Here is a 26,390-nt window from a genome sequence, read left to right as displayed (position 1 = left end):
ATCTATGATAATCTATGAAAGAGGAGGCGGAGGTCTTGGTGAACAATTGCTGAATATATGGCACTGATCAGGCTTTGTTGAATCTTATATGGCAAGTGAACTGTTTGTACATCTTTTTCCTGAGACCCATGATTTAGAGGCACCTTGGATGACTCGGTATTGCCTCTGTTATGACATTGACCTGTTGTGATGCTGTGATTTCATGCACAGTGGATGCAAACTAAAATTTGAAAATTCAAAACATTAACACTTTTTTAAAAACGTGGTTCTTCCTCTCTTCAACAGTGTCTCCAAATACAAGTAGACACCAGGACATGCAGGAGAAGCCCTTTTGGAAGAACCTCATAGCCACCAGGTTGATTGATGGAATCGCAGGTCCCCCAAAATGAATCTAATTTCCTCACAGATTTTCTGCCCTTATCTGTATTACAAAGGATGTAGTCATTCAGTCAAATGAAGGAGTAATTAAAAAATAAGAACAAAAGAACGAGGAGCAGGAGTAGACAAATCTGCCCCTTGAGCCCTCTCCACCAATCAACACAATCATGGCTGATCTCATTTGGTCGCATCTTCACCTTCCTGCCCATTCTCCATAACGCTTCATCCCGTTACTAATTTAAAACCTCTCTATCTCTCACCTTAAGTTGATTTAGTCCTGCGTCCGTTGCATTCTGGGGTAGAGAGTTCAACACAATCCTTTGAGTGAAGTCATTCCTCCTCATTTCCGTTTTAAATCTGTCACCCCTTCAACTATGGCTTCTCATTCTAAAATGTCCAGCAATGGGAAACATCAGCTCTACGTCTACCCTGTCAATCCCCTTTAGCATCTTATGTGTGGGATTCTCCCACGGGAGTCTAAGTGCCGACGCCGGAGTAAAAACCGGAGTGTTTTACTCCGGCGTCGGCGCCTGTTCCCAGACCCCTATTCTCCCTCCTCCTTGGGGCTAGTAGGAGCGTTGGGCGGTTTATGGGGGCGGGGGCTCGGCGTGGGTCCCGCGCATGCGCAGTTGGGCCGGCGCCAACTAGCGCATGCGCGGTTACCTCGCGGAGCGCTCCGGCCTCTCACCAACATGGCGCCGGGGTTCTGGGGCCAGCCGTGGAAGGAAGTAGGCCCGGGGGGGGGGGAGAGATAGAGGCCGGCCCGCCGATCGGTGAGCCCCGATCACGGGCCAGACCCCATCGGAGGCCCCCCCGGGAACGGAGTCCCCCCCCACCCCCCTTTACAGGCCGCTCCTCAAGCCTTCGCGACAAGTACCCGCTGGCAGCAACTAGGTGTGGCCGGCGCCGGCGGCACTCGGCCGTTTACGCACGGCCGCTCGGCCCATCCGGGCCAGAGAATCGCTGCTCGCTATTCGCGCCAATTCTCTGAGCGGCCCGGCGCGATTCGCGCGGTGCTGGTTTCAGTGGGGTGGGAGAATCGCGTGCGGGTGTCGGGGCAGCGTGGCGCGATTCGCGCGGCACCCCGGCGATTGTCCCATCCGGCGAGGGGGGGGGGGGGCGAATACCGCCCTGTATACCTCAATTATATCTCCTCTCATTCCTTCTACCCTGGAATCAATCCAGTGAACCTTCTCTGAACCACCTCTAATGCTTTACATACTTCCTCAAGTGAGGGGACCAAAACCTTGAGCAGTACTCGAGATGTGGTCTCACCAATGCCCTCCACTGTTGCAACAGCACTTCTCTACTTTTATACTCTATTTGATTAGCAATGAATGCCGAAATCCCACTTGCCTTTCTTATACCCTGCACCTTCATACTAACTCTCTGCGATTCATGCACAAGGGTACCCAAGTCCCTGTGCACCAATGCATTTTGAAATTTCTCTGGTGTAAACTGGAATAAATGCAGGCTATCCAATCACCTAGAAGTCTATCTCATAGCAGGTCTACTATTTCCTTCAACTACAGTCCATGGAGGGGAAAATCCTGCCCATTATTTGATATAAGGCATATTTTCCTGACACTTGCATTCCATCGACGATTGATTTTCAGTATCTTGTACATCCTAAATTTGCAATCAAACATCAGACCAATGGCTGTATTTAGATCACCTGATTTTATCATTGTAACATATGACTGGAGAATTGGGATTAAAACAAGTGCTTTTCTCAAATGGATATTCAGATTTTTAATTTAGCTAGGCATGTTGTCCTTCAGAGATTCTGTGGTTGTTTTTAGTGAAAAAATGGGGGTCAGTGGGTGCTAGTGTATCGGCACAAGTAACAAATCAAATTACTGAATGGAAAACATGGCTGACAGTGGAAAGCACGAAGGCTTCATTCAGTCAGCTCACCACTGAACTGTGGGATTAACTCACTCCATGGGTGGGATTCTCTGACCCCCTGCCGGGTCAGAGAATTGAGGGGGGCGGCGGCGTGAACGCCGCCCCCGCCGGCCACCGAATTCTCCGGCGCCGGAGATTCGGCGGGGGCGGGAATCGCGCCGCGCCGGTTGGCGGGCCCCCCGGCGATTCTTTGGCCCGCGATGGGCCGAAGTCCCGCTGCTGTAATGCCAGTCCCGCCGGCGGGAATTAAACCACCTCTCTTACTGGCGGGACTGGCAGCGCGGGCGGGCTCCAGGATCCCGGGGGAGGGGCACGGGGCAATCTGGCCCCGGGGATTGCACCCACGGTGGCCTGGCCCGTGATCGGGACCCACCGATCCGCAGGTGGGCCTGTGCCGTGGGGGGGGCTCTTTTCCCTCCGCGTCGGCCATAGCCTTCGCCATGGCCGACGCGGAAGTGACCTCTTCCTGCGCATGCACGGGAATGATGCCAGCAGCCGCTGACGCTCCCGCGCATGTGTGGACTTCCGCCGGCCAGCGGAGTCCCTTCGGCCCCGACTGGCGTGGTGCCAAAGGCCTTTCCCACTGGCTGGTGGCGCGCCAACCACTCTGGCGCGGGCCTAACCCCTCAAGGTGAGGGCTTGGCCCCTAAAGGTGCGGAGGAATCCGCACCTTTGGGGCGGCCTGACGACGGAGTGGTTCCCGCCACTCCATCCCGCCGGGACCCCCCCCACCCCGCCGGGTAGCGGAGAATCCCGGTCCTTGTTCCTCATGGTCAATGTAGTTTGAATGAGTTGAAGTGAACTCTCCTGATGGTGATTAATACTCCATTCTATTCCCCAGGTCTGGAAAGATGCTGCAGTGCAAAGTTTCTATTCTCTCTCATTGGGTTCTGGCACCTTAGTAGCACTGTCATCCTACAACAAATTCCTTAACAACTGTTACACTGACACCATCATTGTCTGCGTTGTTAACTGTGCTACAAGTGTGTTTGCTGGATTTGTCATCTTCTCCGTCCTTGGACACATGGCTCATGTACAAGGCAAGCCCGTTTCAGAGGTTGCCCAATCAGGTAAATGCAGAATTAAATTCACCATCTTCTGTTAAAATGTTTCTAAATCTGAGAGAAAACTTTCCTGGTTCCACAATCCCAGGCTTTCCATTGTTTTGGTAAAATCTGAAGCCAATCATTTGGAACACTATTGGGCCATTACTTCTAATTAGCATTGGAAAGCAATGGTCAGCAGGAATTAGAAGGTTTAAACATGTAATTACCCGGTCTTGGAAACTTTGCTGAAACATCTGATCAGTAGAGCTGTTTGGAGCCTACGTAAAAAGACACTTTGCAGGCCCCAAGAAGGGAGGTCAGGGAAGTGGGGGTGGGGGGGGGGGGGGGTAGAGGTCAGGGATGTGGAGGTCAGAGATCGGGTGTGGAAGGGGTCTGGTCGGGTTCATTTTTTAAATTTAATTTAATGGGATGTGTGCATCACTGGCTATGCCAGCCTTTATGCCCATCCCTAGTTGCCGTTCAGAAGGTGGTGGCTAGCTGCCTTCTTGAACCCTGAGGTTTAGGTGCACCCACAGTGCAATTTGGGAGGGAATTCCTGGAGTTGCACCCAGTGGCAGTGAATGGACAGCAATATATTTCCAAGTGAGGGTGGTGAGTGAATTGGATGGGAACCTCCAGGTTGTGCCCATGTATCTGCTACTCTTGTCCTTCTAGATGGTAGTGGTTGTGGGTTTGGAAGGTGCTGCCCAAGGAACCTTATTAAGTTCCTGCAGTACATCTTGTAGCTGGTGCACACTGCAGTCACCGTGCATTGGCAGTGAAAGTGAATGTTTGTGGAAGAGAAATATTGTGGGGTTGAGATGGTGGGAAAACAGTTAAGGAAGGGGTAGCCTGTGTCTTGGGGAGTCCCCTGGCCAGCCGGAGGTGTGTGTGGGGGAGGTAACCTGTGGGTTCTGGGATGTGGGTGGGGGGGGGGGTCCCATAGGGGAGTTGGGTGTCAAGGGAGTCCCATGGAGGGGCCGGGGTATGAGGGGAGTGCTGTGGGAGCAGGTTCGGAGATGTGGAGAGATTTGTCTGGTAGATTTGAGATGTGGGGAGAGTCCCGTAGAGGGATTAGGGTTTGTGGGGTGTCCTGTGGGGGGGGGGGGGGGGGGGGTGTGAGGGAGTCCTGTGAGGAGTCAGGATGTGCAGGAATCCTGTGTGAGGATTGGTCTGTGTGTTTACAATAGTTACCCAGAGGTTGAAGAGGAGGTTTTAATTCTTCTAACCTGTTTGTGTAACTATGAGTGTAAAACTGGCAAAACAATCTGTAGTTTACAATTTAAATTCCATTTTTGGAATTTGAAGTGCAATTGCCCAGAGGATATTTGCACTTCTGGGCAATTGCCATGCAAACTCTTCCCTGTAAAGGCACGTGAGGGATTCCCAGCACTTCTTTCGCATTCCCCCAAATCCAAAGGTGGGTAGTTCGGACATTATGGACCCTTGCCGTTCGCTGCCAGTGGAATTCTCTGGTCCCACCGGCAGCACAGCACTGACCACGTGTTTCCCAACGCATAGAGTGACTTTGATGGGAATTCCCTTTGACAGAGGTGGGACCAGCGAATACCGCCGCTAATGAACGCCGCGCCGCCTCCCGTCACCGGGAAATATGCAGCTGGGGGACTGGAAATCCAGCCCCATTGTTTGAACGTGAGGTCGTTCAATCTGAAGCAGAATGTTAAATTTGAGGAAAACAAATGATGGTGTGAGGGACAAATTAGCTGAGATGGATTGGGAAAATATATTAAAAGTATTATGGGCCAGGGTTTAGAGAACCCCAAACTGCTGTATCATGGAGTTCACCTGACCCACGACGTTCAATAGATTGTGGTATTGGAGAGCACAAGGTCCTACCTTATAGGTGCGATGTAACAGAGATTTACAGTACTTTTAAATTAAAACAATGTTTATTTATGAAACCAGTTAACACTTTATTAAACCACAGTAAACGTCTGAACAACAATCAACACCAATAAATCCCCCAAAGAATACTGTACCCGATAAGTAACTCTTAATCTTTCCTTGCAACATCCATAAGACAAAAAGAACTCTCTTAACACAGAGAACATAGAACATAGAACAGTACAGCACAGAACAGGTCCTTCGGCCCTCAATGTTGTGCCAAGCCTGGTCCGAAACCAAAATCAAGCTTTCCCACTCCCTGTCATTCTAGTGTGCTCCATGTGCCAATCCAATAACCGCTTGATGCCTCTCATCCTCCTCCGCTCCAAAGAGAAAAGCCCTAGCTCCCTCAACCTTTCCTCAAAAGACCTATCCTTCAAACCAGGCAGCATCCTGGTAAATATCCTTTGCACCCTTTCCAATGTTTCCACATCCTTCCAAAAGTGAGGTGACCAGAACTGCACACAATACTCCAAATGTGGTCTCACCAGGGTCATGTACAGTTGCAGCATAACCCCACGGCTCTTAAACTCAAACCCCCTGTTAATAAACGCGAACACACTATAGGCCTTCTTCACGGCTCTATCCACTTGAGTGACAACCTTCAGGGATCTGTGGACATGAACCCCAAGATCTCTCTGTTCCTCCACATTCCTCAGAACCCTGCTGTTGACCCTGTAATCCGCATTCAAATTTTTCCTACCAAAATGAATCACCTCGCACTTATTAGGGTTAAACTCCATCTGCCATTTTTCGGCCCAGCTCCGCATCCTATCAATGTCTCTTTGCAGCCTCCAACAGCCCTCCACCTCATCCACTACTCCACCAATCTTGGTGTCATCAGCAAATTTACAGACCCACCCTTCAGCCCCCTCCAAGTCATTGATAAAAATCACAAATAGCAGAGGACACAGCACTGATCCCTATGGTACACCGCTGGTAACTGGTCTCCAGTCTGAAAATTTTTCATCCACCACCACCTATGTGATAGCCAGTTACTTATCCAATTGGCCAAATTTCCCTCGATCCCACACCTCCTTACTTTCTTCCTGAGCCGATCATGGGGAACCTTATCAAACGCCTTACTAAAATCCATGTATACGACATCAACTACTCTACCTTCATCTACACACTTAGTTACCTCCTCAACGAATTCAATCAAATTTGTGAGAACATCAGCTCCCGAGAACAATAGGTTTCAGTCTCCCAATAGAACCTTCTTACTAATATTAATTTCCTTCAACTCCGCCTTCTCCCTTGTTCTTTGGGTCTCCACATCTGGGAGATTCCCTGTATTTTCCTTCTTGAAAAACACACACAATGTCATCATTTAGTTTCTGTGCCATTTTTCTATTCCCCATTATAAATTTGCCTAACTCTGTTTGCAATGGACCTACATGTGTATTTATGAAAAACTTCCTTTCTACCGACCTAAAGAAAATTTACAGTCAGTTCTTCAATGATCTTTCATGCTGCCCGTCTAAACTAAAATCTTCTACACTTCCGGGGTCTGTATCCCTCTATTTCCATCTTATTCATGTATTTTTCAAGATGCCCTTTAAATGTCACTATCGTCCCTGCTTCCACCACCTCCTCTTACCCTTCACGAATCCGTGTTGACTATCCCGGATTAAGCTGCATCTTTCCAAATGGTCATAAATCCTATCCTTCAGGACCTTTTCCATTAACTTACTGACCACCGAAGTAAGACTGACCGGCCTATAATTAGCAGGGTCATTTCTATTGCTTTTCTTGAACAGAGGAACAAAATTTGCCACTCTCCAGTCCTCTGGCACTATCCCCATGGACAGTGAGAACCCAAAGATCAAAGCCAAAGGCTCTGCAATCTCATTCCTTGCCTCCCAAAGAATCCTAGGATATATCCCATCTGGCCCAGGGGACTTGTCGACCCTAAGGTTTTTCAAAATTGCTAATACGTCCTTCCTCAGAACATCTACCTCCTCCAGCTTACCCGCCTGTATCACACTCTCATCCTCAAAAACATGGCCCCTCTCCTTGGTGAACACTGAAGAAAAGTATTCATTCAATGCCTCGCCTAGCTCTTCTGACTCCATGCACAAGTTCCCACTGCTGTCCTTGACTGGCCCTAACCTCATCCTGGTCATTCTTTTATTTCTCACATAAGAGTAAAAAACCTTGGGGTTTTCCTTGATCCGACCTGCCAAGGACTTCTCATGCCCCCTCCTAGCTCTCCTAAGCCCTTTTTTTTTAGCTCATTCCATGCTACCTTGTAACCCTCAAGCGACCCAACTGAACCTTGTTTTCTCATCCTTACATACGCTTCCTTTTTCCTCTTGACAAGGCATTCAACCTCTTTTGTGAACCATGGTTCCCTCACATGGCTATTTCCTCCCTGCCTGACAGGGACATACCTATCAAGGACACGCAGTATTTGTTCCTTGAACAAGCTCCACTTTTCATTTGTGCCTTTCCCTGACAGTTTCTGTTCCCATCTTATGCTCCCTAATTCATGCCTAATCGCATCATAATTTCCCCTCCCCCAATTATAAACCTTGCCCTGCCGTATGGCCCTATCCCTCTCCATTGCAATAGTGAAAGACACTGAATTGTGGTCACTATCTCCAAAGTGCTCTCCCACAAACAAATCTAACACTTGGCCTGGTTCTTTACCCAGTACCAAGTCCAATGTGGCCCCAACTCTTGTCGGCCTATCCACATATTGTGTCAGGAAACCCTCCTGCACACACTGTACAAAAACTGCCCCATCCGAACTGTTTGACCTATTGAGGTTCCAATCAATATTTGGAAAGTTAAAGTCACCCATGACAACTATCCTGAGACCTCCACACCTATCCATAGTCTGTTTTGCAATTTCTTCCTCCACATCTCTATTAGTATTTGGGGGCCTATAGAAAACTCCTAACAACGTGACCGCTCCTTTCCTATTTCTGACTTGAGCCCATATTACCTCAGTCGACAGATCCCCCTCAAACTGCCTTTCTGCAGCCGTTAAACTTTTCTTGATTAACAATGCTACTCCTCCACCTCTTTTACCACCTTCCCTACTCTTACTGATACATCTATACCACGGAACTTCCAACAACAATTCCTGTCCCTGTTCCAACCATGTCTCCGGAATGCCCACAACATCGTAGTCCCAGGTACCAATCCACGCTCCAAGTTCACCTACCTTATTCCGGATGCTCCTTGCATTGAAGTCGACAGACTTCAACCCACCTTCCTGTCTGCCGGTACACTCCTGCAACCTTGATACCCTCCTCAGTACCTCACTACTCTCAACACTGGCTTCTGGACTACAGCTCGTTTTCCCACTCCCCTGACAAATTAGTTTAAACCCCCCCGAAGTGCCGTAGCAAATTTCTCTCCCAGGATATTGGTGCCCCTCTGGTTCAGGTGCAAACCGTCCTGTCTGTACAGGTCCATCCTTCCCCACAATGTGCTCCAATTATCTACGTAACTGAAACCCTCCCTTCTACACCATCCCTGCAGCCATGTGTTTATCTGCACTCTCTCCATGTTCCTCAACTCGCTAGCACGTGGAACTGGCAACAACCCAGAGATGACAACATAGTTTGTCCTGGCTCTCAGCTTCCACCCTAGCTCTCTAAATTCCTGTTTTAAATCCCCATCCCTTCTCTTACCTATGTCGTTGGTACCGATGTGTACCACGACTTGTGACTGTTCCCCCTCCCCCTTAAGGATTCTGAAAACACGGTCCGAGACGTCACGGACCCTGACACTGGGAGGCAACATACCAACCATGAGTCTCTTTCATTGCCACAGAACCGTCCATCTGTCCCTCTAACTATCGAGTCCCCAATAACTATTGCTCTCCTGCTCTCCCTCCTTCCCTTTGAGCCACAGGGACGGACTCAGTACTGGAGATCCGTTCACCGTGGTATACTTGTTACTGAGGGGAACGACCACAGAGGATCCTTGCGCTGACTGCTTCCTCCCAGCCTCTCTCACCGTAACCCTTCGGAGTGACTATTTTCCTGAAGCTACTATCTATGACCACCTCTGCCTCCCGGATGATCTGACGTTCATCCAGCTCCAGCTCCAGCTCCCTAACACGGTTTCTGAGGAGCTGGAGATGGGTGCACTTCCCACAGGTGAAATCAGCAGGGACACTGACGGTGTCACTCATCTCAAACATTCTGCAGGAGGAACATTGCACTGCCTTCTCTGACATCCCCCCTAGATAACTTGCGGATAAAAACAAGAAAAAGAAAGAAAGAAAGAGCTCACCTGATATTCACTCAACCTCTTAGGTTCGAGGAGGTGGAGGGGTGGGAGACACTACATGTGTAGTGTCTCGGGTTTAGGAACCGCCCAACTTAAATACAGGTAACATAAAACACTTAACCAGCAACCACTGGGCCCCGCAATTTAAATCTTTACGACTTACCCAGCAGTCACTCTGTCCTCACTCCGACTGGATTCAGCTGGAAACCCCCAACAGTAAGTTTTTTAAAAAATGTACTCCCCTTCTCAGCAAGCACTCTCTCAGCAACCACTGCGCCCCGCACGATAACAGCAATCAGCTTTGTCAGGTTTAAATTCTCTCCTGAGACACGTACCACTTTGAAATCCCTAAATGAGCTGAAGTCAGTCTATAGCCTGCAGAGAGATCCTTACAGCTGCTTGCCTTGCCTCCAGTTATCCAGCTCTCAAAACGAAACTAAAACACACCCTGTAGCTGCAAGTCCAAAGATTGGAGATAGGTGGGTAACTGTAAGAGGGACTGGGAAAAAGTCCAGGGATCCCCTGCGGTCGTTCCCCTGAGAAACAAGTATACCACTTTGGATACTTGTGGGGGGGATGACTTACCAGGGGTAAGCCATGGGGTACGGGCCTTTGGCACGGAGTCTGCCCCTGTTGCTCAGAAGGGAAGGGGGGAGAAGAGCAGAGCATTAGTAATTGGGGACTCTATAGTCAGGGGCACAGATAGGAGATTTTGTGGGAGCGTGAGAGACTCACGTTTGGTATGTTGCCTCCCAGGTGCAAGGGTACGTGATGTCTCGGATCGTGTTTTCCAGGTCCTTAGGGGGGAGGGGGAGCAGCCCCAAGTCGTGGTCCACATTGGCACTAACGACATAGGTAGGAAAGGGGACAAGGATGTCAGGCAGGCTTTCAGGGAGCTAGGATGGAAGCTCAGAACTAGAACAAACAGAGTTGTTATCTCTGGGTTGTTGCCCGTGCCACGTGATAGTGAGATGAGGAATAGGGAGAGAGAGCATTTAAACACGTGGCTACAGGGATGGTGCAGGCGGGAGGGATTCAGATTTCTGGATAACTGGGGCTCTTTCTGGGGAAGGTGGGACCTCTACAGACAGGATGGTCTACATCTGAACCTGAGGGGCACAAATATCCTGGGGGGGAGATTTGTTAGTGCTCTTTGGGGGGGTTTAAACTAATGCAGCAGGGGCATGGGAACCTGGATTGTAGTTTTAGGGTAAGGGAGAATGAGGTCAGGAGCACAGATTTGACGTCGCAGGAGGGGGCCAGTGTTCAGGTAGGTGGTTTGAAGTGTGTCTACTTCAATGCCAGGAGTATACGAAACAAGGTAGGGGAACTGGCAGCATGGGTTGGTACCTGGGACTTCGATGTTGTGGCCATTTCGGAGACATGGATAGAGCAGGGACAGGAATGGATGTTGCAGGCTCCGGGGTTTAGGTGTTTTAGTAAGCTCAGAGAAGGAGGCAAAAGAGGGGGAGGTGTGGCGCTGCTAGTCAAGAGCAGTATTATGGTGGCGGAGAGGATGCTAGATGGGGACTCTTCTTCCGAGGTAGTATGGGCTGAAGTTAGAAACAGGAAAGGAGAGGTCACCCTGTTGGGAGTTTTTTATAGGCCTCCTAATAGTTCTAGGGATGTAGAGGAAAGGATGGCAAAGATGATTCTGGATAAGAGCGAAAGTAACAGGGTAGTTATTATGGGAGACTTTAACTTTCCAAATACTGACTGGAAAAGATATAGTTCGAGTACAATAGATGGGTCGTTTTTTGTACAATGTGTGCAGGAGGGTTTCCTGAAACAATATGTTGACAGGCCAACAAGAGGTGAGGCCACGCTGGATTTGGTTTTGGGTAATGAACCAGGCCAGGTGTTGGATTTGGAGGTAGGAGAGCACTTTGGGGACAGTGACCACAATTCAGTGACGTTTACGTTAATGATGGAAAGGGATAAGTATACACCGCAAACCGTGGTTTACCAAGGAAGTGGAATCTCTTGTTAAGAGGAAGAAGGAGGCCTATGTGAAGATGAGGTGTGAAGTTTCAGTTGGGGCGATGGATAGTTACAAGGTAGCGAGGAAGGATCTAAAGAGAGAGCTAAGACGAGCAAGGAGGGGACATGAGAAGTATTTGGCAGGAAGGATCAAGGAAAACCCAAAAGCTTTCTATAGGTATGTCAGGAATAAGCGACTGACTAGGGAACGAGTAGGACCAGTCAAGGACAGGGATGGGAAATTGTGTGTGGAGTCTGAAGAGATAGGCAAGATACTAAATGAATATTTTTCGTCAGTATTCACTCAGGAAGACGACAATGTTGTGGGGGAGAATGCTGAGCCCCAGGCTAATAGTATAGATGGCATTGAGGTACGTAGGGAAGAGGTGTTGGCAATTCTGGACAGGCTGAAAATAGATAAGTCCCCAGGACCTGATGGGATTTATCCTAGGATTCTCTGGGAGGCCAGGGAAGAGATTGCTGGACCTTTGGCTTTAATTTTTATGTCATCATTGGCTACAGGAATAGTGCCAGAGGACTGGAGGACAGCAAATGTGGTCCCTTTGTTTAAAAAGGGGAGCAGAGACAACCCCGGCAACTATAGACCTGTGAGCCTCACGTCTGTAGTGGGTAAAGTCTTGGAGGGGATTATAAGAGACAAGATTTATAATCATCTAGATAGGAATAATATGATCAGGGATAGTCAGCATGGCTTTGTGAAGGGTAGGTCATGCCTCACAAACCTTATTGAGTTCTTTGAGAAGGTGACTGAACAGGTAGATGAGGGTAGAGCAGTTGATGTGGTGTATATGGATTTCAGCAAAGCGTTTGAAAACGTTCCCCACGGTAGGCTATTGCAGAAAATACGGAGGCTGGGGATTGAGGGTGATTTAGAGATGTGGATCAGAAATTGGCTAGCTGAAAGAAGACAGAGGGTGGTGGTTGATGGGAAATGTTCAGAATGGAGTACAGTCACAAGTGGAGTACCACAAGGATCTGTTCTGGGGCCGTTGCTGTTTGTCATTTTTATCAATGACCTAGAGGAAGGCGCAGAAGGGTGGGTGAGTAAATTTGCAGACAATACTAAAGTCGGTGGTGTTGTCGATAGTGTGGAAGGATGTAGCAGGTTACAGAGGGATATAGATAAGCTGCAGAGCTGGGCTGAGAGGTGGCAAATGGAGTTTAATGTAGAGAAGTGTGAGGTGATTCACTTTGGAAGGAATAACAGGAATGCGGAATATTTGGCTAATGGAAAAGTTCTTGAAAGTGTGGATGAGCAGAGGGATCTAGGTGTCCATGTACATAGATCTCTGAAAGTTGCCACCCAGGTTGATAGGGTTGTGAAGAAGGCCTATGGAGTGTTGGCCTTTATTGGTAGAGGGATTGAGTTCCGGAGTCGGGAGGTCATGTTGCAGCTGTACAGAACTCTGGTACGGCCGCATTTGGAGTATTGCGTACAGTTCTGGTCACCGCATTATAGGAAGGACGTGGAGGCTTTGGAGCGGGTGCAGAGGAGATTTACCAGGATGTTGCCTGGTATGGAGGGAAAATCTTATGAGGAAAGCCTGATGGACTTGAGGTTGTTTTCGTTGGAGAGAAGAAGGTTAAGAGGAGACTTAATAGAGGCATACAAAATGATCAGGGGGTTGGATAGTGTGGACGGTGAGAGCCTTCTCCCGCGGATGGAAATGGCTGGCATGAGGGGACATAACTATAAACTGAGGGGTAATAGATATAGGACAGAGGTCAGAGGTAGGTTCTTTATGCAAAGAGTAGTGAGGCCGTGGAATGCCCTACCTGCTACAGTAGTGAACTCGCCAACATTGAGGGCATTTAAAAGTTTATTGGATAAACATATGGATGATAATGGCATAGTGTAGGTTAGATGGCTTTTGTTTCGGTGCAACATCGTGGGCCGAAGGGCCCGTGCTGCGCTGTATTGTTCTATGTTCTATGAAAGTAAAAACAGACAGACAGCCTAGCTCCACCCACTCTCTGACATCACTGCAGTAATAAACACTCATTTCTTAAAGATACACCCACTACAGCTATGGAACTGCTCTATGGCAGCACGGTAGCACAGTGGTTAGCACAATTGCTTTACAGCTCCAGGATCCCAGGTTCGATTCCCGGCTTGGGTCACTGTCTGTGCGGAGTTTGCACGTTCTCCCCGTGTGTGAGTGGGTTACCCCCGGGTGCTCCGGTTTCCTCCCACAGTCCAAAGATGTGCAGGTTAGGTGGATTGGCCATACTAAATTGCCCATAGTGTCCAAAATTGCCCTTAGTGTTGGATGGGGTTACTGGGTTATGGGGATAGGGTGGAGGTGTGGGCTTGGATCGGGTGCTCTTTCCAAGAGCCGGTGCAGACTCGATGGGCCGAATGGCCTCCTTCTGCACTGTAACTTCTTTGATTCTATGATTCTATGAGGAAGTGATCTCTGCGGAATGCTGACAGATTGGCGGGGCAGTGAGGGGAAACGGTGGGGATGACCCTTCCAAATGCGGATGCTAGTGGGGTGGAAGGTGAGGACAAAGGTGCAGGAAATGGATCAAACCTGGCTGACTGCTCCTTCAACTATGGGGTGTAGGGTGGCAGAGGAGAGGAGGGATGGTACCTCGGTTAAGGAAAAAAGCAGACATGTTAGAAGCATCATTTCAAAGGTGGCATCATCAGAACAGATGCAATGGATGCAAAGTAACTGGGAGAATGGGAGTCTGGTGTGAGGAGCTGTAGTCAAGGTAGCTGTGGAAGTCAGTGGGTTTTCAATGACTATTAGTGGTCAGTCTATCACCCGAAATGGAGACAGGGCAAGGAAAGGAAGAGAAATGTTGGGCATAAACAATGTGAAGGTGACTGAGGAGTGGAAATCCATATTATATTCATCGACTTCCCTTTATAAATTCTGTTAGTAAAATCCTCAAAAAGCCCCAACAGGTTCATCAAACATGATTTCCCATTCATAAACCCATGGTGATTATGCCCAATCAAATCATTATTATCCAAGTGTCCATTTATCTCATAAGTTATAACATATTCTCACATTTTTCCTGCTACTGATATAAGATTAACAGGTCTGTAGTTCGCAATGTTCTCTCTCCCTCCCTTCTTAAATAGTGAGATGAGATTGGTAAACCATTCAGAATCTATTGAATTTCGGGAGATAATCAACTATGCTTCCACTATCTCCGCATCTACCTTATTCAACATTCAAAGATTTAGAAAATCAGCTCCCGAGAACTTATCAGGTTTCAGTCTCCAATAGAACCTTCTTACTAATATTAATTTCCTTCAACTCCACCTTCTCCCTTGTTCTTTGGGTCTCCACATCTGGGAGATTCCCTGTATTTTCCTTCTTGAAAAACACACACAATGTCACCACTTAGCTTCTGTGCCATTTTTCTATTCCCCTTTATAAATTTGCCTAACTCTGCTTGCAATGGACCTACATGTGTCTTCATGAAAAATGTCCTTTTTACCGACCTAAAGAAGCTTTACAGTCAGTTCTTCAATGATCTTTCATGCTGCCTGTCTAAACTAAAATCTTCTCCACTTCCGGGTTCTGTATCCCTCTATTTCCATCTTATTCATGTATTTTTCAAGATGCCCCTTAAATGTCACTATCGTCCCTACTTCCACCACCTCCTCTGCCAGCGAGTTCCAGGCACCCACTACCCTCTGCGTAAAAAGACTTGCCTCGTACATCTCCTCTAAACCTTGCCCCATCGCACCTTAAACCTATGCCCCCTAGTAATTGACCCCTCTACCCTGGGAAAAGGTCTCTGACTATCCACTCTGTCTATGCCCCTCATAATATTATAGACCTCTATCAGGTCGCCGCTCAACCTCCTTTGTTCCAGTGAGAACAAACCAAGTTTATACAATCTCTCCTCATAGCTAATGCCCTCCATACGAGGCAACATCCTGGTAAATCTCTTCTGCACCCTCTCCAAAGCCTCCACAGCCTTCTGGTAGTGTGGCAACCAGAATTGACCACTATACTCCAAGTGTGGCCTAACTAAGGTTCTATACAGCTGCAACATGACTTGCCAATTTTGATACTCAATGCCCCGGCCAATGAAGGCAAGCATGCCGTATGCCTTCTTGACTAACTTTTCCACCTGTGTTGCCCCTTTAAGTGATCTGTGGACCTGTACACCTAGATCTCTCCGACTGTTAATACTCTTGAGGGTTCTACCATTCGCTGTATATTGTCAAAGGCCTTACTGAAGTCCATATAAACAACATCCACTGCCCTACCTGCATCAATCATCTTTGTGACCTCCTCGAAAAACTCCATCAAGTTAGTGAGACATGACCTCCCATTCACAAAACCGTGCTGCCTTTCGCTAATACGACCCCTTGCTTCCAAATGGGAGTAGATCCTGTCTCGAAGAATTCTCTCCAGTAATTTACCTATCACTGACGTAAGGCTCACCGGCCTGTAGTTTCCTGATTATCCTTGCTAACCTTCTTAAACAAAGGAACAACATTGACTATTCTCCAGTCCTCCAGGAACTGAAGACAGTGAGGATCCAATGATTTCTGTCAAGGCCTCAGCAATTTCCTCTCTTGCCTCCTTCAGTATTCTGGGGTCGATCCCATCAGGCCCTGGAGACTTATCCACCTTAATATTTTTCAATACGCTCAACAACTTGTCTTTTTGGATCTCAATGTGACCCAGGCTATCTACACACCCTTCTCCAGACTCAACATCCACCAATTCCTTCTCTTTGGCGAATACTGATGCAAAGTATTCATTTAGTACCTCGCCCATTTCCTCTGGCTCCACACACATTCCCTCCCCTGTCCTCCAGTGGGCCAACCCTTTCCCTGGCTACCCTCTTGCTTTTTATGTACGTGTAAAAGCCCCTGGGATTTTCCTTAACCCTATTTGCCAATGACTTTTCGTGACCCCTTTTAGCCCTCCTGACTCCTTGCTTAAGCTCCTTCCTACTTTCCTTATATTCCACACAGGCTTTGTCTGTTCCCAGCCTTCTAGCCCTGACAAATACCTCCTTTTTCTTTTTGACGAGGCCCACAATATCCCTCGTTATCCAAGGATCACAACATTTTCCATATTTATCCTTCTTCCTCAAAGGAACATGCTGGTCCTGAATTCCTTTCAACTGACATTTGAAAGCCTCCCACCTGTCAGATGTTGATTTACCCTCAAACATCCGCCCCCAATCGATGTTCTTCAGTTCCCGCCTAATATTGTTATAATTAGCCTTCCCCCAATTTAGCACATCCACCCTAGGACCACTCTTATCCTTGTCCACCAGCACTTTAGAACTTACTGAATTGTAGTCACTGTTCCTGAAATGCTCCGCTACTGAAACTTCTACCACCTGGCCGGGCTCATTCCCCAAAACAAGGTCCAGTACAGACCCTTCCCTAATTGGACTATCTACATATTGTTTTAAGAAGCCCTCCTGGATGTTCCTTACAAACCCTGCCCTGTCCAAGTCCCAGTCAATATTGGGGAAGTTAAAGTCTCCCATCACAACAACCCTGTTGCTTTTACTCTTTTCCAAAATCTGTCTACCTATCTGCTCCTCTATCTCCCGCTGGCTGTTGGGAGATCTGTAGTAAACCCCCAACATTGTGACTGCGCCCTTCTTATTCCTGATCTCTACCCATATAGCCTCGCTGCCCTCTGAGGTGTCCTCCCGCAGTACAGCTGTGATATTCTCCCTAACCAGTAGCGCAACTCCTCCACCCTTTTACCTCCCCCTCTATCCCGCCTGAAACATCTAAATCCTGGAATTTTTAGTTGCCAATCCTGTCCTCCCCTCAACCAGGTCTCTGTAATGGCAACAACATCATAGTTCCAAGTACTAATCCAAGCTCTTAAGTTCATCTGCCTTACCGGTTATACTTCTTGCATTAAAACACATGCACTTCAGGCCACCAGTCCCGCTGTTTTCAGCAACATCTCCCTGTCTGCTCTTCTTCAGAGCCATACTGGCCCTATTTCCAAGTTCTCCCTCAATTTTTTCATCTTCTGACCTATTGCTCCGGTACCCAACCCCCTGCCATGCTAGTTTAAACCCTCCTGTGTGACACTAGCAAACCTCGCGGCCAGGATATTTATGCCTCTCCAGTTTAGGTGCAACCCGTCCTTCTTATACAGGTCACACCTGCCCGGAAGAGCTCTCACTGAAACCCTCCCTCCTCCACCAGCTGTTTAGCCATGTGTTTAGCTGCTCTATCTTCCTATTTCTAGCCTCACTGGCACGTGGCACAGGGAGTAATCCCGAGATTATAACCCTCGAGGTCCTGGCTTTTAACTTTTTGCCTAGCTCCCTGAACTCCTGGTGCAGAACCTCATCCCCCTTCCTGCCTGTGGCGTTCGTACCAATATGTACCACAACCGCTGTCTGTTTGCCCTCCCCCTTCAGGATGCCCGCTACCCGTTCTGAGACATCCTGGACCCTAGCACAAAGGAGGCAACATACCATCCTGGAGTCTCTTTCACATCCACAGAAGCACCTACTTGTGCACCTGACTATAGAGTCCCCTATGACTATTGCTCTTCTGCACTTTGACCCTCTCTGCTGAACATCAGAGCCAGCCGTGGTGCCACTGCTCTGGCTGCTGCTGTTTTCCCCGTTAGGCTATACCCCCCAACAGGGTATACCTGTTCGAGAGGGGGACAACCACAGGGGATTCCTGCACTGACTGCCTGATGGTCACCCATTTCTCTGCCTGCACCTTGGGTGTGACCACATTTATATAACTGCTATCTATGACGCTTTCCGCCACCTGCATGCTCCTAAGTGCATCCAACTGCTGCTCCAACCGAACCATGCGGTCTGTGAGGAGCTCCAGTCGGGTGCCTTTAAAAGCGAGCAGAGGACAACTAAAAAAGCAATAAGAGGGGAGAAGATGAAGTATGAGTGCAAGCTAGCTAGTAATATAAAGGAAGATAGGAAAAGATTTTTTCAATATATAAAAGGTAAGAGAGAGGCAAAAAGAGATATTGGACCACTAGAAAATGTGGCTGGAGAAGTAATAATAAGAAACAAAGAAATGACAGACAAACTAAATAGTTACTTTGCATCAGTCTTCACGGTGGAAGACACCAGTGGGATGCCAGAGCTCCAGGAGAATCAGGGGGCTGAGGTGAGTGCAGTGACCATTACTAAGGAGAAGGTTCTGGGGAAACTGAAAGGTCTGAGGGTGGATAAGTCACCTGGACGCGATGGACTACACCCCAGGGTCCTGAAAGAGATAGCTGAGGAAATTGTGGAGGCGTAGTGATGATCTTTCAGGAATCACTGGAGGCAGGAAGGGTCCCAGAGGACTGGAAGGTGGCTAATGTAACACCACTGTTTAAGAAGGGAGGGAGTCAGAAGACGGATATTATAGGCCGGTTAGCCTGACTTCGGTCATTGGTAAGATTTTAGAGTCTGTTATTAAAGATGAGATCGCGAAGCACTTGGAACTGCATGGTAAAATAGGACTGAGTCAGCACGGCTTTGCCAAAGGGAGGTTGTGTCTGACAAATCTGTTAGAGTTCTTTGAGGAAGTAACAAGCAAGTTAGACAAAGCAGAATCAGTGGACGGGATTTATTTAGATTTCCAGAAGGCCTTTGACAAGGTGCCACATAGGAGACTGTGAAATAAGTTAAAAGCCCATGGTGTTAAGGGTAAGATCCTGGCATGGATAGAAGATTGAATGGCTGGCAGAAGGCAAAGAGTGGGGATAAAGGGGTCTTTTTCAGGATGACAGCAAGTGACTAGTGGTGTGCCTCAGGGGTCTGTGCTGCGACCACAACTTTTTACAATATACATTAATGATCTGGAAGAAGGTACTGAAGGCACTGTTGCTAAGTTTGCAGATGATACAAAGATCTGTCGAGGGACAGGTAGTATTAAGGAAGCAAGGGGGCTGCAGAAGGACTTGGACAAGCTAGGAATGTGGGCAATGAAGTGGCAAATGAAATATAATGTGGAAAAGTGTGAGGTTATGCACTTTGATTAACATAGAATTTATAGATTAACATAGAATTTACAGTGCAGAAGGAGGCCATTCGGCCCATCGAGTCTGCACCGGCTCCTGGAAAGAGCGCCCTACCCAAGGTCAACACCGTCACCCTATCCCCACAACCCAGAAACCCCCACACAACACTAAGGGCAATTTTGGACACTATGGGCAATTTATCAGGGCCAATCCACCTAACAAGCACATCTTTGGACTGTGGGAGGAAACCGGAGCACCCGGAGGAAACCCACGCACACACAGGGAGTACGTGCAGACTCCGCACAGACAGTGACCCAAGCCGGAATCGAACCTGGGACCCTGGAGCTGTGAAGCAATTGTGCTATCCACAATGCTACCGTGCTGCCCCAAGGATGCCTCCTTTGGAAGGAGGAATCTCGGCATAGACTATTTTCTAAATGGGGAAATGCTTCGGAAAGCAGAAGCATAAAGGGACTTGGGAGTCCTTGTTCACGATTCTCTTAAGGTTAATGTGCAAGTTCAGTCGGCAGTTAAAAAGGCAAATGCAATGTTAGCATTCCTGTCAAGAGGGCTAGAATACAAGACCAGGGATGAACTTCTGAGGCTGTATAAGGCTCTGGTCATACCCCATTTGGCATATTGTGAGCAGTTTTGGGCCCATATCTAAGGAAGGATGTGCTGGCCTTGGAAAGGGTCCAGAGGAGGTTCACAAGAATGATCCCTGGAATGAAGAACCTGTCGTATGAGGAACGTTTGAGGACTCTGGGTCTGTACGCTTTGGAGTTTAGAAGGATGAGAGGGGATCTTTTTGAAACGTACAAGATACTGCGAAGCCTGGATAGAGTGGATGTTTCCACTTGTCGGAAAAACTAGAACCAGTGGACACGATCTCAGACTAAAGGGACGATGCATTAAAACAGAGATGAAGAGGATTTTCTTCAGCCAGAGGGTGGTGAATCTGTGGAACTCTTTGCCGCAGAAGGCTGTGGAGGCCAATTCATTGAATGTCTTTGAGACAGAGAGATAGGTTCTTGATTAATAAGGGGATCAGGGGTTATGGGAAGAAGGCAGGAGAATGGGGATGAGAAAAATATCAGCCATGATTGACTGGCAGAGCAGACTCGTTGGGCCAAGTAGCCTAATTCTGCTCCTAGGTCTTATGGTCTTATGAGTCACACTATTTAAGCTTCAAACAGAAGAATATAATGTACACCCTTGTGCCACTAAACAGACCTCAGGTGACTGACATAACTGCCTCTCAGCAATTAGGGTGGGGCAGCTTCAGCCAATCAGACACTGAGCTAGACACTGACCTTTTAACTGAAAAATTGAAAAACAGTTTTGAAGATTTGAATTCACCACTTACCTCTTTAATTACCACACTGCCCAAATTACCAAGTTCCAATTCCCATTCTGGCTGTGACTCACTCACTCAGGCTGTGTCTCCTTCACCTGCGCAAAGCTTGAAATGTTTAACATCCTTTGCTCTTGCTTCAATTAAATGGAACTAGAGTTAGACGATACCCAGAGTCGGTGCAGAGATTTGCTCAACTTACCTTAGGAAGGATATTAACACATGGAGGGAGTGCAACAAGGGTTCACCAGACTTTCTCATGGGTTGGTAGGACTGTCTTTGGAAAGGTATTGGGGAAACTGGGTTTTTTTTCTCATGAATTTTGAAGAATTAGAGGTGATCTCTTCAATAATGTCATTATGGTGTCGATGCAGGTTGGGGGCGGGATTCTGTGATCCTAAGGCCAAGTGTTGGCGCCGTCGGAAACGCCATCACGGCCTCAGGATCAGCAATTCTGGCACCTACAAGGGGCCAGCACGGCACTGGAGCGGTTCACGCCGCTCCAGCTGTTGATCCCGGCATCAACTGAGCGCCGCGAAATCCGTGCATGTGCAGTGGCACCGGCGCCCACGTGCACATGCGCAGTGGATTCCTTCAACGCGCCATCCCCGATGTAAAATGGCGCAGGACTACAGGGGCCAGCACAGAAGAAAGGAGGCCGCAGCCAGAGAGGCCGGCCCGACGATCGGTAGGCCAGGATCGCGGGCCAGGCCACATCGGAGGCCCCCCTCCTGGGTTGGACCCCCCCTTTTCCCCCACAGGCCGCCCTCCCCCCAACCTTTCCACGCTGAGTTCCCGCTGGCTGAGAGCAGGTGTGGACGGCGCCAGCGGGACTCGACGTTTTTACGACGGCCGCTCGGCCCATCCCGGGCTGAGAATCGGCGGGCCGGCCGCGTAGAGCGGCCCCCGCACCAACCATGCCGGCACCAATGGCGCTGATTCTCCACTCTGCGGAGAATCGCGTGCCAGCTTCGGGCAGCTTGGCACGATTCGCGCCAGTCGCGGGGATTCTCCAGCCCAACCCCGGGCTGAGAGAATCCCGCCCAAGATGTTTCACTTATTTGGTCTCGAACCAGGGGACACAATTAGGGAGAAGCCACTGAGGACCGAGATAACACAAGTTTTATAATCAGCCGGTTGTAAATATTTAGAATTCTCCATCCCAGAGGCTATGGAAGCATAATTATTGAATATATTTGACGTTGAGATTGACAGATTTCATGGGCGAGATTCTCCGACCCCCCGCTGGGTCGGAGAATCGCCGGGGGCTGGCGTGAATCCCGCCCCTGCTGGTTGCCGAAGTCTCCGGCACCGGATATTCGGCGGGGGCGGGAATCGCGCCGCGCCGGTTGGTGGGCCCCCCCGCGCGATTCTCCGGCCCGGATGGGCCGAAGTCCCGCCGCTAAAATGCCTGTCCCGCCGGCGTAAATTAAACCACCTACCTTACCGGTGGGACAAGGCGGCGCGGGCGGGCTCTGGGGTCCTGGGAGGGGCGCGGGGCGATCTGGCCCCGGGGGGTGCCCCCATGGTGGCCTGGCCCGCGATCGGGGCCCACCGATCCGTGGGCGGGCCTGTGCCGTGGGGGCACTCTTTCCCTTCCGCCTTCGCCACGGTCTCCACCATGGTGGAGGCGGAAGAGACTCCCTCCACAGCGCATGCGCGGGAATGCCGTCAGTGGCCGCTAACGCTCCCGTGCATGCGCCGCCCGGAGATGTCATTTCCGCGCCAGCTGGCGGGGCACCAAAGGCCTTTTCCACCAGCTGGCGGGGTGGAAATTTGTCCGGCGTGGGTTTCCGGAGAATTTCGCCCCTAATTCCCAATGATGTAAAAGAATATGGGAAAACGCATTGAAGTGAATGATCAGCCACGATCGCATAGAATGGGTCGAGCTTGCTCAATGGGCTGAATGGCCAACTCCTGTTCCAATGTTCCGAGCCCTGACAGGGTCAAATCTAGACTCCTGAATGATCTGAGGGAGGAATTTGCAGTTGTCTTGTGTTACTGGATTTTCTGTAGTTACAGTCACAATAAAGGGTTGTTAGTCCTGCAACAATCACCAATGTGTGGTTCATGTCTGAATGGTTTTAAACAATGAGGTTTGATTGACCAATAACAGTGTGGATTTGATTCAGCTGTTATATAGATTATGTTTAAATGTTGAAATTAACAGAACCAGGTTCTTCTGTCCTGAATAATTACTTAAATCTCTCTCTGCTACCTTTAAGGTGGATAAACCTCTTGCTGTTCACCCCAAAAGCTAGAGTGTCTCTGAATAGATTCTGTCCTGATACTGTTCAGCTTTATTGGCGTGCACAGGCTCATATCAGTATCCTGGCAGAGTGAAACATCCTAATTCAGGGGACCCAGGTTAAAATCCCACCACTGCAGATGGTAAAATTCTGGAAGTAAAAATCCAATGATGACAATGAAACCATTGTCGATTGTTGTGAAAACCCATCTGGTTAACTAATGTCCTATAGGTCAGGCCGACGTGACTCCAGACCCACAGAAATAAAGGCGGTACGATAGTACAGTGGTTAGCATTGTTGGTTCACAGCGCCAGGATCCCAGGTTCGATTTCTGGCTTGGGTCACTGTCTGTGCGGAGTCTGCACGTTCTCCCTGTATCTGTGTGGGTTTCCTCCCGGTGCTCTGATTTCCTTGCACAAGTCCCGAAAGACGTGCTGTTAGGTAATTTGAACATTCTGAATTCTCCCTCAGTGTACCCGAATGTGGCGTCTCGGGGTTTTTCACAGTGACTTCATTGCAGTGTTAATGTAAGCATACTTGTGACAATGAAGGTTATTATTATTATGTGGTTGACTCTTAACTGCCCCAGAGGGCAATTAGGGATGGGTAATAAATGCTGGTACAGCCTGCGATACCCACTTTCCATGAACGAACAAACAAATGTACCCTTGGATCTACTGTCGGGCAGTATCTGGACTGTGTCAGGTGGGCAGTGCCCAGACATGGGGATATGGCCCCTCCCCACCAATCGATGCACTCACCTGAAGCCCGCTGGTGGCTTTTGCTCACCAATTGCACGCAATGGGAGGCTTGCCATGATGCAAGTCACCGTGCCCTCACCCCAATGTCAATGGATTTTGTCATGGCGGTGGGGTGATTATCAGGCATAGAGGCCTGATAATCCAATGTAAATGTATTCTAATTGGAATCCCGATGTTGAACTTCGTGATTCCATTTACTTCATTCGTGGGGAGCGGATACTAGTGCACCGGGAAATCCTGATGGTGCAATGCGTGTTTTGTGCCTCTCGTGGGATTTTCCCCTCCCACTCTGATCCCTGCCACCAATAACAGAAGCAGAAACTCCCTCCCCAATGAGTACGTTTTGAGTGAGCCTATCGGGGAGGCCAGGATTGGGAAAAGGCTGGGTGGGGGGAAGAGGAGGAAGGCCGGATGTGCAAGCAGGGGGAATTGGTCTGAAGTAACTGCAGTGAATTTCCAGTGTCGGGGAAAATGCCCCAAATTAGCTTGGGGTTGGTAAGGAGCTGGTGTGGGAATCCTGTGGTGGGAAGTCAATTTGGCTCATTAATGAGCCATTTGACACCAATTATCCTCAGCCCAGTACAATTTATTGGTAGCTTTTGTAAGGGCCACGAAGAATCCAGCACGAGTTTTAAGGATACAAAGTAATAACATTTATTTACTATAACATATATACATAACAGTAACAGTAACGTCCCTTGCTACATACTCCTTCCTGCTGGTTCCTGAACTGGCCAGCTTTATTTATACTCGGAGTTTACTAGTGGTTTCTCCGCCCCCCTCATTGGGGAAGCTCATACTCCCACAGGATTGTGGGACAGTCATTAGTCTCCAGCCAATGGTAAGCAGGCAGGTTATAACATCCCTCCCCCCAAAGTCCAAGGAATCCACCGAAGACCCTGGCGAAGGAGGGCGTCGGACTCGTTTGGCCGCAGGTCGGACACCATTTGCACGCGGCGCTGGATCAGGCGGCGTGTAACGAGACGGAGACCGGCGCTTCCGTGATGAACGGCGCGGTTGTACATCCACGGCCCGTGGACCCGAGGTTTCCCCCTCTGATGCACCCTGTGACTCCATCTCAGAGTCAGAGTCTGCTGCCTCCGTCATGTCAGCGTCTCTATCTCCATTCGGTCCCGTAACGACCTGTGCAGGCTTCGAGTGAGGCACCAGTGGAAGATTGTGAGGACTACCTTCCCTTGTCTCTGGTCTCTGCGGCTGTTGAAATGAGCTCCGGGGGGCGGGGAATCTTTTGAGGGGATGGTCTTCTGGACCGAACGTGGTCTACATGTTTTCGCTGGAGACGACCCTGGGCTTGCACTTGGTAAGATATCGGGCCTGTTTGGCGAAAGATTACACCAGGAATCCATTGGGCACCACCAGCAAAATTCCGAACGAACACTGGGTCACCGGGCGCAAATTGCCGAATCGGCCGATGCCGAGAAAATCCCTGTCCCTGCCGTTCTTGTGTGCGGCGTACTTTTGCGCCAATGTCCGGGAAAACCATACTAAGGCGGGTGCGAAGTCTCCGGCCCATTAGGAGTTCTGCGGGAGCTACCCCAGTCACTGCATGGGGGGTGGTCCTGTACGTAAACAGAAAGCGAGCCAGTCTCATGTCCATTGATCCGGAAGACTGCTTCTTTAGGCCTCTTTTGAATGTCTGCACTGTGCGCTCTGCCAACCCATTTGAAGCCGGGTGGCAAGGGGCAGTGCGGATATGGCAGATGCCGTTCATCTTCGTGAACCTCGCAAACTCCTCACTCGTGAATGGAGTGCCGTTATCCGTGACCAGCACCTCGGGGAGGCCATGCGTACTAAACGATAAACGCATCTTTTCAATTGTTGCGCAGGACATTGTCCCCTGCATCTTATGCACCTCTAGCCATTTGGACTGGGCGTCAATTAGTAGAAGGAACATGGATCCTTGAAGAAGGCCTGTGAAATCTGCATGAAAGCGTGCCCAAGGCCGCCCTGGCCATTCCCAGTGATGTAGGGGCGTGGCCGGCGGAAGCTTCTGATGCTCCTGGCAAATGGAGCAGTTTTGGGCCAACTTCTCAATGTCGGTGTCGAGGCCTGGCCACCAGACACAACTCCGGGCCAACATTTTCATTTTGGTCACGCCTGGATGCCCATTGTGCAAGTCTGATAGTATCAGCTCCTGGCCTTTTTCCGGGACAATCACATGCGTCCCCCACAAGAGGATGCCGTCTTCCACGCTGAATTCTGACAGCTTGTAGGAAAATGCCCGCAACTCGCCTGGGAGCTGTCTATGCTGCCCACCATACAGGACTATGTGCCGAACCTTTGACAGGACTGGCTCCGTCTGGGTCCACTCACGGATCTGTGATGCCGTGACAGGCAAGGTGTCCATAGAATTTAGGGTTGCAACCACCTCAACGGTCGTGGGGGTCAACATGCGGCCGGTCGATAAAGGCAATCGGCTCAGTGCGTCGGCATTTGCTATCTGCGTACCTGGTTTGTGCTCCAGAGAATACTCGTATGCAGCAAGCAACAAAGCCCAGCACTGGATCCGTGCAGAAGCAATGGGCGGTATTGGCTTATCCTCTCTGAAAAGTCCCAGCAGGGGCTTATGATCA

The 26,390-nt window shown here is 49.2% G+C and overlaps 1 protein-coding gene across 1 annotated transcript in view; it reads left to right on the top strand.

Annotated features, from left to right (window-relative positions):
* LOC140420915 (sodium- and chloride-dependent neutral and basic amino acid transporter B(0+)-like) overlaps positions 1–26,390 on the top strand; it is a 277,105-nt gene that overhangs the window by 137,442 nt on the left and 113,273 nt on the right. The window contains exon 8 of the mRNA XM_072505063.1: positions 3,128–3,356. Within this exon, the coding sequence (XP_072361164.1) occupies positions 3,128–3,356 (229 nt within the window). The remainder of the gene's footprint in view (positions 1–3,127; positions 3,357–26,390) is intronic.

Source organism: Scyliorhinus torazame, chromosome 5 (assembly GCF_047496885.1).
Source record: "Scyliorhinus torazame isolate Kashiwa2021f chromosome 5, sScyTor2.1, whole genome shotgun sequence".
Lineage (NCBI taxonomy): Eukaryota > Metazoa > Chordata > Chondrichthyes > Carcharhiniformes > Scyliorhinidae > Scyliorhinus > Scyliorhinus torazame.
The sequence above is the reverse complement of the archived record's forward strand: the minus strand, read 5'-3'. Positions and strand labels throughout refer to the sequence as shown.